Raw genomic sequence first — 11847 nt, 5'->3', positions numbered from 1 at the left:
AGAGAGGGGAGGGGAGGGGAGGGGCGTACATCTTGATGGTGCCCTTGGGGCCGAGGTTGGTCTTGAGGACGTCCTGGAGGCCCTTGGCGGCGCCGATGTTCATGGCGAGCGCCGCCGACTTGTTCATCACCTCCGCGTTCTGGTTCAGCATGCGGATCGACATGGCGGCGGCTGGCCGGCCGGCGGCGGATCGGAGCGGCGGGGAGGGGTGGGAAGGAAGGATCCGGAAGGAGGGAGGCGGAGGGGAGTAGGGTTTTGGAACCTGCAAGTGCCAAGTAGCCACCGGGGGCGGGTGATTGTTTATCGCCAGGCCCGTTGGGCTGGCCGGAACGGCCATTCTAATCTAGGCCCCCCGGGCATGCCGGGCTGGTGCAGGGGCTCTCCATCATGGGCAAGCCCGGTCAACTTTTTTCCCGATTTTGCAGTGTATCTTTTCATCACTGTTTTCGTTTTCACCTTTTCGTTTTCATTTTCCCCTTGTAGATATATTAAAAATAATCTGTAAATTTATATATATTTCGAAAAATATTCCAGTTCAGATACATTGCTGGTCAAATCGAAAAGGTGCGCGTGTATTAAAAAATATATATATTCATCGTGTATTGCAAAAAAGGTCATTGTGTATTTACAAAAATTGATGTGTGTTTAAAAAAGCCCATTCTGTGTTTAAAAAATGTTCATCCTGGTATTTAAATTTTTTCATGTAGTTTAAAAAAGTGCTCGGTTGCAGTTTTAAAACAGTGTTAAAAAGTCTCTCCTGTCTGAAAATGTTCTTGCAATTTTAAAAAGTGTTCACGCTTGTTAGAAGAAAATGTCCGTCTACTTTTAAAAGATGTTCATGCATATTTGAGAAAGCATTTGGGTATTTATCAAAAATGTGTTTCTTTACTGGAAGCACAACAGAAAGAAATGAAGGGAAAATAGTTAGCTTCCTTTTATTATATATTTTTTTGGAAGAAAGGGTTCATCTGATTCTCGTCAAGTAAATAAATAGTTAAAAATACACTGGCGTTCAACAAACAGAGTGTTGTGGAAGCACACTTTGATCCATATACTTTGGAATACGCCCACCGTTATTCAATACGATTTGTGGTTACGTAGCTCACTTGGCTGGTGAAATAGTTCACGAAAAAACAGTGCTCTCTCTACTCATACAGGTCCTGGTAGATGGTAGAAAAAACAAACAAAAGGAACTGTAATTCTATCAAGGGGATTCAAACTCGTGACCTCATGCAACATAGAAGCATCCTGCGAATGCTATCTATTCGGTCCACCGTAGAGCTCTGTATTTTATCTATGTGGCACTATGTTAACGCGTTAAATAGTTCAAATGGCAAACAATGTTAGCCTTCAGCTCATGCTCTCTCTACTCATACATGTCCTTGTAAATTATTGTTTTTATTATTTACCTACTCGAGGACGAGCAGGAATTAAGCTTGGGGATGCTTGATACGTCTCCAACGTATCTATAATTTTTGATTGTTTCATGCCAATATTCTTCAACTTTCATATACTTTTGACAATTTTTTATACTATTTTTGGGACTAACATATTGATCCAGTGCCCAGTGTCAGTTTCTGTCTGCTGCATGTTTTATGTTTCGCAGAAACCCCATATCAAACGGAGTCCAAACGGGATAAAAACGAACGGAAAATTATTTTGGAATATTTGTGATTTTTGGGAAGTAAAATCAACGCGAGACGGTGCCCGAAGGGGCCAGGAGACAGGGGGCGCCCCAGGGAGGCAGGCGCGCCCTGGACTCTCCATCAAGGGAGGAGGTCAAGGAAGAAGAAGAAGAAGGGGGCTCTCTCCCCCTTACTTCCAGTGGCGCCGGAACACCGCCGGGGGCCATCATCATCACCGCGATCTTCACCAACACCTCCCCCATCTTCACCAACATCTTCATCACCTTCCCCCATCTATATTCAGCGGTCCACTCTCCCGCAACCCGCTGTACCCTCTACTTGAACATGGTGCTTTATGCTTCATATTATTATCCAATGATGTGTTGCCATCCTATGATTCTGGGTAGATTTTCGTTGTCCCACCGGTGATTGATGAATTGCTATGATTGGTTTAATTTGCTTGTGGTTATGTTGCTGTCCTATTGTGCCCTCCGTGTCGCCCAAGCGTGAGGGATTCCCGCTGTAGGGTGTTGCAATACGTTCATGACTCGCTTATAGTGGGTTGCTAGAGTGTCAGAAGCTTAAACCCGAGTAAGGGGATTATTGCGTATGGGATAAAGGGGACTTGATACTTTAATGCTATGGTTGGATTTTACCTTAATGATCTTTAGTAGTTGCGGATGCTTGCTAGAGTTCCAATCATAAGTGCATATGACCCAAGAAGAGAAAGTATGTTAGCTTATGCCTCTCCCACATAAAACTTGCTATCGGTCTAGTAAAGTAGTCAATTGCTTAAGGACAATTTCACAACTCCTACCACCACTTTTCCACACTCGCTATATTTATTTATTTGCATCTTTATCTAAACAGCCCTATTTTATATTTGCGTGCTCTTTATTATCTTGCAAACATATCCAACAACACCTACAAAGTACTTCTAGTTTCATACTTGTTCTAGGTAAAGCGAACACTAAGCGTGCGTAGAGTCGTATCAGTGGCAGATAGGACTTGAGAGAATATTTGTTCTACCTTTAGCTCCTCGTTGGGTTTGACACTCTTACTTATCGAAAGAAGCTACATTGATCCCGTATACTTGCGGGTTATCAAGACCTTTTTCTGGCGCCGTTGCCGGGGAGTCATAGCGTGTGGTGAATATTCTCGTGTGTGCTTGTTTGCTTTATCACGAAGTAAATTTTATTTGCTTTTCTTAGTTGTTTTCTATCTTTAGTTATGGGTAGGAAACGCAACCAAAAAATTAGTTGTACCTACTACACCAATGGTTGAAGAACCACTCAAAATCTATCACACTCCTGAAGCTTTTGACTTGGATCATCTTTGATCCCTTTGTGCTCGTGCTGAAACCCCCACTAGCTTAGTTGAGGGAAAATCTTTAGATGAGCATGCTTGTTATGTGCGACACCGTATATCTGAAAAAGGGAAACTTTTACTGGATCAAATTCATCATTTGCAATGCTATGCTTGGAATTTATGTGAAATATATAATGTTACTTGTTGTTCTGAAAACCCTAAGAAACACCTTCCCTACCAATGTGAGTTTATTGATAATGGAATCATATCTTCATATGCTAAGGGTGTTTATAATTACTATGATGTTCAACAAATTGAAGAATTTGTTGCTTTTAAGGGTGCTTATGAAATTGCTTCTTTGATTGAAAAGTATAATGCTAGTCTTTACAAATCTGAAAATTTTGCCATATTTAAATACTGTTATGATAATTATGCTTCTAATGCCTATGTTAAACTATATATTGAGGACTTCTCCGCTATCCAAGAAGAGACTAAAAAATTGATGAAATTGTGAGCTCATTGGATGAAAAAGTTGATGAGGAGAGCGAAGAACAAAAGGAGGAAGAGTGGATTAGCTACCCGTGCCCACCTTCTAATGAGAGTAACTCTTCAACTCATACATTGTTTAATTTCCCTTCGTACTTACCGAAGGATGATTGTTATGATGATTGTTATGATCACGTTGATTCTCTTGAAATATCCCTTTTTGATGATACTTGCTATGCTTGTGGCCAAGATGCCAATATGATTTATGCTTATGGAGATGAACTTGCTATAGTTCCTTATGTTAAACATGAAATTGTTGCTATTGCACCCACGCATGATAGTCCTATTATCTTTTTGAATTCTCCCGACTACACTATATCGGAGAAGTTTGTACTTATTAAGGATTATATTGATGGGTTGCCTTTTACCATTGCACATGATAATTTTGATGAATGTGATATGCATGTGCTTGCTGCTCCTACTTGCAATTATTATGAGAGAGGAACTACATCTCCGCCTCTTTATGTTTCTAACATGATAGAATTGCAAGAAACTGCTTATACTATGCATTGGCATTTACTATGTGTGCATGAATTGTTCTTTTATGACATGCCGATGCATAGAAAGAGAGTTAGACTTTGTCATTGCTTGATATATGTTACTTTATGCTCACTACTAAATTACAAATCATTGTTAATTAAAATTGGCTTTGATATACCTTGGAATCCTGGTGGATCCATTACTTGAGCACTAAATGCCTAGCTTAATGCCTTTAAAGAAAGCGCTGCCAGGGAGACAACCCGAAAGTTTTAGAGAGTCATTTATTTCTGTTGAGTGCTTTCATATAGTTTAAAAACAAAAAAATAAAGAGGGGAACCTAAAAACTTTTCAAAAAGGAAAGTGAAAATGAGAAAGACAAGCATTGTTGAAGTGGGAGCTAGCCCTGAACTTTTTTCATGCTCACGGAAACTTTGTGAATCTTGATTACAGAAAACTTTTCAACAAAAATAATTATCCCCTTGTACAATTACATTGTATTATAAAAATAATGTGCCAAGGTTTGCCTTTAGGATGTTTACAATGCTTGTTGGTTTGTGCGGTGCAGGACAGAAACTTTGACTGTAGTGCGCGATTTTACATTTTTTACTGGAACACCAAATGGTTCTGATTCTTTTTGCACTGTCTTGCTGTACAACTTGTTTACGTTTCCTAATTTTGGTAGAATTTTTGGGGTACCAGAAGTATGGTGAATGTTCAGAGTGCTACATACTGTTCTGTTTTTGACAGATTCTGTTTTTGATGCATAGTTTACTTGTTTTGATGAAACTATCAATTTCTATCAGTGGATTAAGCCATGAAAAAGCTATATTACAGTAGACACAATGCAAAAATAATATCTGAATTGGTTTTCTACAGTACTTAGAGTAGTGATTTGCTTTATTATACTAACGGATCTTACCGAGTTTTCTGTTGAAGTTTTGTGTGGATGAAGTGTCTAATCGAGGAGGTCTCGATATGAGGAAAAAGAAGAGAGGCAAGAGCTCAAGCTTGGGGATGCCCAAGGCACCCCAAGTAAATATTCAAGGAGACTCAAACGTCTAAGCTTGGGGATGCCCCAGAAGGCATCCCCTCTTTCTTCAACAAGTATCGGTATGTTTTCGTATTCGTTTCATTCATGCAATATGTGCAACTCTTGGAGCGTCTTTTGCATTTAGTTTTCACTTCTATTTTATGCACCATGCTGGTATGAGATAGTCCTTGGTTTATTTATAGAATGCTCATTTCACTTCACTTAAATCTTTTGAGTATGGCTTTATAGAATGCTTCATGTGCTTCACTTATATCATTTGAAGTTTGGATTGCATGTGTCTCTTCACATAGAAAACCGCCATTTGTAGAATGCTCTTTTGCTTCACTTATATTTGTTAGAGCATGGGCATATCTTTTGAAGAAAGAATTAAACTCTCTTGCTTCACTTATATCTATTTAGAGAGATGACAGGAATTGGTCATTCGCATGATTAGTCATAAAATCCTACATAAAACTTGTAGATCACTGAATATGATATGTTTGATTCCTTGCAATAGTTTTGTGATATAAAGGTGGTGATATTAGAGTCGTGCTAGTTGAGTAATTGTGAAATTGAGAAATACTTGTGTTGAGGTTTGCAAGTCCCGTAGCATGCACGTATGGTGAACCGTTATGTAACAAAGTTGGAGCATGAGGTGTTCTTTGATTGCTTTCCTTATGAGTGGAGGTCGGGATCGCGCGATGGTTAACTCCTACCAACCCTTCCCCTAGGAGCATGCGTAGTAGTACTTTGCTTCGAGGGCAAGTAGACTTTTGCAATAAGTATATGAGTTCTTTATGACTAATGTGAGTCCATGGATATACGCACACTCACCCTTCCACTTTGCTAGCCTCTATTGTGCCGCGCAACTTTCGCTGGTATCATGAACCCATTATTTACCTTCCTCAAAACAGCCACCATACCTACCTATTATGGTATTTCCATAGCCATTCCGAGATATATTGCCATGCAACTTTCCACCGTTCCGTTATTATGACACGCTCCATCATTGTCATATTGCTCTTTGCATGATCATGTAGTTGACATTGTATTTGTGGCAAGGCCACCCTCATAATTTTCGTACATGTCACTCTTGATTCATTGCATATCCCGGTACACCGCCGGAGGCATTCATATAGAGTCATATCTTTGTTCTAGATATCGAGTTGTGATATTGAGTTGTAAGTAAATAAAAGTGTGATGATCATCATTATTAGAGCACTGCCCCAGTGAGGAAAGGATGATGGAGACTATGATTCCCCCACAAGTCGGGATGAGACTCCGGACTTAATGGAAAAAAAAGGCCAAAGAAGCCAAAAAAAGGGGGCCCAAAGAAGCCCAATCAAAAAAAAGAAAAAAAAAGAGACAAAATAAAAAAAATGAGAGAAAAAGAGAGAAGGGGCAATGTTACTATCCTTTTACCACACTTGTGTTTCAGAGTAGCACCATGTTCTTCATAGAGAGAGTCTCCTATGTTTTCACTTTCATATACTAGTGGGAATTTTTCATTATAGAACTTGGCTTGTATATTCCAATGATGGGCTTCCTCAAAATGCCCTAGGTCTTCCTGAGCAAGCAAGTTGGATGCACACCCACTTAGTTTCTTTTGTTGAGCTTTCATATATTTATAGCTCTAGTGCATCCGTTGCATGGCAATCCCTACTCACTCACATTGATATCTATTGATGGGCATATCCATAGCCCGTTGATACGCCTAGTTGATGTGAGACTATCTTCTCCCTTTTGTCCTCACAACCACCACCATATACCACCATAATGCTATGTCCATGGCTTACGCTCATGTATTGCGTAAGAGTTGAAAAAGTTGAAGTGCGTTAAAAAGTATGAACCAATTGCTTGGCTGAAACCAGGGTTGTGCATGAGGGGGTATTTTGTGTAATGAACATGGAGCATAGCCAGACTATATGATTTTGTAGGGATGAGCTTTCTTTGGGTATGTTATTTCGATAAGACATAATTGCTTGGTTGGTATGCCTGAAGTATTATTGTTTTTATGTCAAATAATAGACTATTGCCTTGAATCACTCGTGTCTTAATATCCATGCCATGATTAGACATATGATCAAGATTATGCTAGGTAGCATTCCACATCAAAAATTATTTTTTTATCATTTACCTACTCGAGGACGAGCAGGAATTAAGCTTGGGGATGCTGATACGTCTCCGTCGTATCTATAATTTTTGATTGTTCCATGCCAACATTCTTCAACTTTCATATACTTTTGACAACTTTTAATATTATTTTTGGGAGTAACATATTGATCCAGTGCCCAGTGCCAGTTCCTGTCTGTTGCATGTTTTATGTTTCGGAGAAACCCCATATCAAACGGAGTCCAAACGGGATCAAACAGACAGAGAATTATTTTAGAATGTTTGTGATTTTTGGGAAGTAAAATCAACGCGAGATGGTGCCCGAGGGGGCCAGGAGACAGGGGGCGCGCCCCAGGGAGGCAGGCGCGCCCTGGACTCTCCTAGGCACCCCGTAAGGCGGTTGACACTCTTGTTTTGCCGCAAGAAAGCTAATTTTATGAGAAAAATCTGGGCGAAAGATTCACCCCAATCGGAGTTACGGATCTCCGGATATAAAAGAAACTGTGAAGGGGCATAATCTGAGAACGCAGAAACAGAGAGAGACAGAGAGACAGATCCAATCTTGAAGGGGCTCTCGCCCCTCCCACGCCATGGGAGCCAAGGACCAAAGGGGAAACCCTTCTCCCATCTAGGGAGGAGGTCAAGGAAGAAGAAGAAAAAGAAGGGGGGCTCTCTCCCCCTTGCTTCCGGTGGCGCCGGAACGCCGGGGGCCATCATCATCACCACGATCTTCACCAACACCTTCACCATCTTCACCAACATCTCCATCACCTTCCCCCATCTATATTCAGCAGTCCACTCTCCCGCAACCCGTTGTACCCTCTACTTGAACATGGTGCTTTATGCTTCATATTATCATCCAATGATGTGTTGCCATCCTATGATGTCTGAGTAGATTTTCGTTGTCCTACCGGTGATTGATGAATTGCTATGATTGGTTTAATTTGCTTGTGGTTATGTTGTTGTCCTATTGTGCCCTCCGTGTCGCGCAAGCGTGAGGGATTCCCGCTGTAGGGTGTTGCAATACGTTCATGATTTGCTTATAGTGGGTTGCTAGAGTGACAGAAGCTTAAACCCAAGTAAGGGGATTGTTGTATATGGGATAAAGGGGACTTGATACTTTAGTGCTATGGTTGGGTTTTACCTTAATGATCTTTAGTAGTTGCGGATGCTTGCTAGAGTTCCAATCATAAGTGCATATGACCCAAGAAGAGAAAGTATGTTAGCTTATGCCTCTCCCACATAAAACTTGCTATCGGTCTAGTAAAGTAGTCAGTTGCTTAGGGACAATTTCACAACTCCTACCATGACTTTTCCACACTCGCTATATTTACTTTATTTGCATCTTTATCTAAACAGCCCCTAGTTTATATTTACGTGCTCTTTATTATCTTGCAAACCTATCCAACAACACATACAAAGTACTTCTAGTTTCATACTTGTTCTAGGTAAAGCGAACACTAAGCATGCGTAGAGTCGTATCAGTGGCAGATAGGACTTGAGAGAATATTTGTTCTACCTTTAGCTCCTCGTTGGGTTCGACACTCTTACTTATCGAAAGAGGCTACATTGATCTTGTATACATGCGGGTTATTAGAACCACGCCAAAAACATATGTGTCTCCAATTGCGTTTGCTCTCTCCAAACCCTTCCCTTTACATTCTTGCAAGTTGCATGCTTTACTTTCCGCTGCTTATATACTCATTGCATGATTGCTTGAATTGTGTTAAGATTGCTTGACTTGTGCTAAGTTGTTAAAATCTGCCAAGAACTAAAATTGGGAAAAGGTTAAGTTTTTATTTGGTCAAGTAGTCTAATCACACCCCCTTTAGACATACTTTCGATCCTACAATTGGTATCAGTGCTTTGGTCTCCATTTGCCTTGATTTCCATAGCTTTTGGTGATCATAGCCTTGGTTTCACAACCTAGGATAGTATGGTGTCTAGCGAGGGAAATTACCACCATAGAGGTCCTTACTTTGATGGTGCAAATTTTGCTAGTTGGAAGCATAAGAGGAAAATGCATATTCTTGGACATAACCCCGCCGTTTGGGCTATTGTTTGTATTGGCTTGCAAGGTGAATTCTTCGATGGGAAAGAACCGAACCGTGAAGCTACCGCGGAAGAGTTGAAGATGCTGCAATACAACGCACAAGCTTGTGATATTCTCTTCAACGGATTGTGCCCCGAAGAATTCAACAAAATCAGCCACCTTGAGAATGCAAAGGAAATTTGGGATACTTTGATTGACATGCACGAAGGTAACGACTCCGTCAAGGAATCCAAATTGGATGTGCTTCAAAGTCAACTTGACAAGTTCAAAATGAAGGATGGTGAAGGTGTCGCTGAAATGTACTCTAGGCTTGCTCTCATCACAAATGGATTGCCGGCTTAGGAAGTGAAGAGATGACCGACAAATTCATCATCAAGAAGATCCTAAGAGCCTTGGATGGAAAATATGATACCGTGTGCACGTTGATCCAAATGATGCCCAACTATAAAGATCTCAAGCCAACGAAAGTCATTGGAAGAATTGTTGCTCATGAGACGTCACTCAAGGATAAGGAAGAGCTACACAACAAGTCAATTGGTGCTTATAAAGCCTCATGTGATGCTCCTACATCATCACGTGAGAAACAAACCTTCAATGAGGAATTGAGCCTAATGGTGAAAAACTTCAACAAGTTCTACAAGAGTAGAACCAAGGAAAGAAGCTTCAAGTCAAGGTCTTACAATGACAACAGATCTTCGAGTCGTGAACGTAATTGTTACCATTGTGGAAGACCCGGACGCTATTCCAATGAGTGTACGGCTCCTTACAAAAGGAGAGAAGATTCACCCAACAGGAGAAGTAGAAGAGATGAATCACCACCAAGAGAGAGGAGGAGTAGAGATGATCACTATGAACGAAGAACATCCCGAAGAAGCAGGGATTCGGAAAGGAGGGACAAATCATCAAAGAGCTACACAAAACAAAGACATCAAGCTCATGTTGGTGAATGGGTATCCGGCTCCGACTCCGACAATCACTCCGAGAGAAGCTATCACTCCGACTCTGAACATACTCAAGATGAAGGTGTTGCCGGTCTAGCACTCGTGTCAACCAACTCCGACGACATATTTGACTCACCAAATAAAGGAATTGGAAGATGCTTCATGGCTAAAGGCCCAAAGGTATCACACCCCGAGTATGTTGATTTCAATAGTGATGAAGATAACTTGTTAGGTGATGATGATTTACTTGTTGACAACTCTAGTGATGAATACTATGATGAAACGTCAATTAATCATGCTAATCAAGGTAAAACGAATGACAATGATAAGGAGAAGATTGAGAGCCTAACTAAAGAACTAAACACTCTTAAGTTAGCTCATGAAACTATCTTGGAAGATCATCGAGAACTTTTAAAGACTCATGAGAAGTTACGCTTTGAAAAGCTCAACTATGAGCAAGAGCATGAGTTTTTAAAGGCAATCAATGATAATCTTCGCAAGAAAAGTTCTTCTTACATTGCCAAGCATTTACTCTTATCTACTTACATGCGACAAGTCAAGTCTAGTAACAAGAGCAAGAAAGATTCTTCTAGTAGTAACAATAATCATGCTAAATCAAATGTTGTTGCTTCTAGTAGTTCTCTTGATTCCACTAATGATTCTCTTAGCCAAGTTACACTTGAGCAAGAAAATAGCTTATTGAAGGGAATTATAGAGAAGGGTGTCTACAAGAGCCTTGCCGGGAGTAAGCAATTTGAAGAAATTGTACGCAAGCAAGGAAGGCACCGGAAGAATCAAGGTGTTGGTTTTGAATGAAAGTTCAATGCCAATGGAGTTGAGTGGGAAGAAGATCAATACCCCAAGACAAAGTTTGTTCCCCAACAAGAGAAGTATGATCCTACTTCTTTCCAAGGGACACAAGCTCAAGATGATCTTCCACCACAAGACCGCAAGCAAAAAGGCAAGGACAAGCTTCAAGAGGAGATTGATGCATTTGAAGAAGCTCACAAGGACTTGGTCAGGTGGGTTCCCAAGACTACATCAAGCTCTACTTCATCAAGTTCCACTACCACCCCAAGGATTCCCATCAAGATGATGTGGATCCCAAAGAAGAAGAACTAGAGAGTTCTTGAGGGTGACTCTGCCAATATATCTTCACTCATATCATTTTGGCAAGGACAAGTGCAATCAACTTCCACATCTTGCACTAGTTCAAGGAGTCACAAACCCTCTTGTTGGTAAGACAAGGGACAAGGTAACCAGATGCTTTCATGGACATCATCTTGTGTGTGCATCACTCTATGTCTATGGATATTCTTGCTTGTTCCTTGTGGGACTAACCCGTGTAGGTATTGAAAGTGCAAACCACTCCAATGGATTGCTCCAAACGATCAACAACAGTGAGCATCCACATCTTTAACACCTACATGAAGTCATCATCGACAAAACCCAAGGTTAGTTCATCCCTCTTAGGGGGAATCTCACATCTAGGGGGAGCTTTACTCTAAAGAATTGAGCTAAAGCAACTCTAATGGTGTGAACACAACAATGCTTTATGTAAAAGTGGTAACCCCACTTGTGCTTAAACAATGAGTATGACCTATGATCAAATGTTCTCATTTGACTCCTAAGTCAATATACTCATATATAGATGACCTAGTCATCGCCAATTGTTTGATAGATGCTAGAATTGGTTGTGCATGCTTTGTCACATATTTCATTTGCCATTTTATTATGTGAGCACGTCGTTTG

General features: G+C 40.6%; 1 protein-coding gene across 1 annotated transcript in view; it reads right to left on the bottom strand.

The window, feature by feature from the left end:
• Nucleotides 1-259, bottom strand: part of LOC119324828 (T-complex protein 1 subunit zeta 1) — a 6080-nt gene extending 5821 nt beyond the window's left edge. The window contains exon 1 of the mRNA XM_037598596.1: nucleotides 30-259. Coding sequence (XP_037454493.1) covers nucleotides 30-163 — 134 coding nt within the window. The 5' untranslated portion in view covers nucleotides 164-259. The remainder of the gene's footprint in view (nucleotides 1-29) is intronic.
• Between the last annotated feature and the right edge of the window lie 11588 nt (nucleotides 260-11847).

Source organism: Triticum dicoccoides, chromosome 6B (genome assembly GCF_002162155.2).
Source record: "Triticum dicoccoides isolate Atlit2015 ecotype Zavitan chromosome 6B, WEW_v2.0, whole genome shotgun sequence".
In the NCBI taxonomy this organism is placed as follows: domain Eukaryota; kingdom Viridiplantae; phylum Streptophyta; class Magnoliopsida; order Poales; family Poaceae; genus Triticum; species Triticum dicoccoides.
Note: the sequence above shows the minus strand (reverse complement) of the source record. Positions and strands in the feature narration are given on the sequence as shown.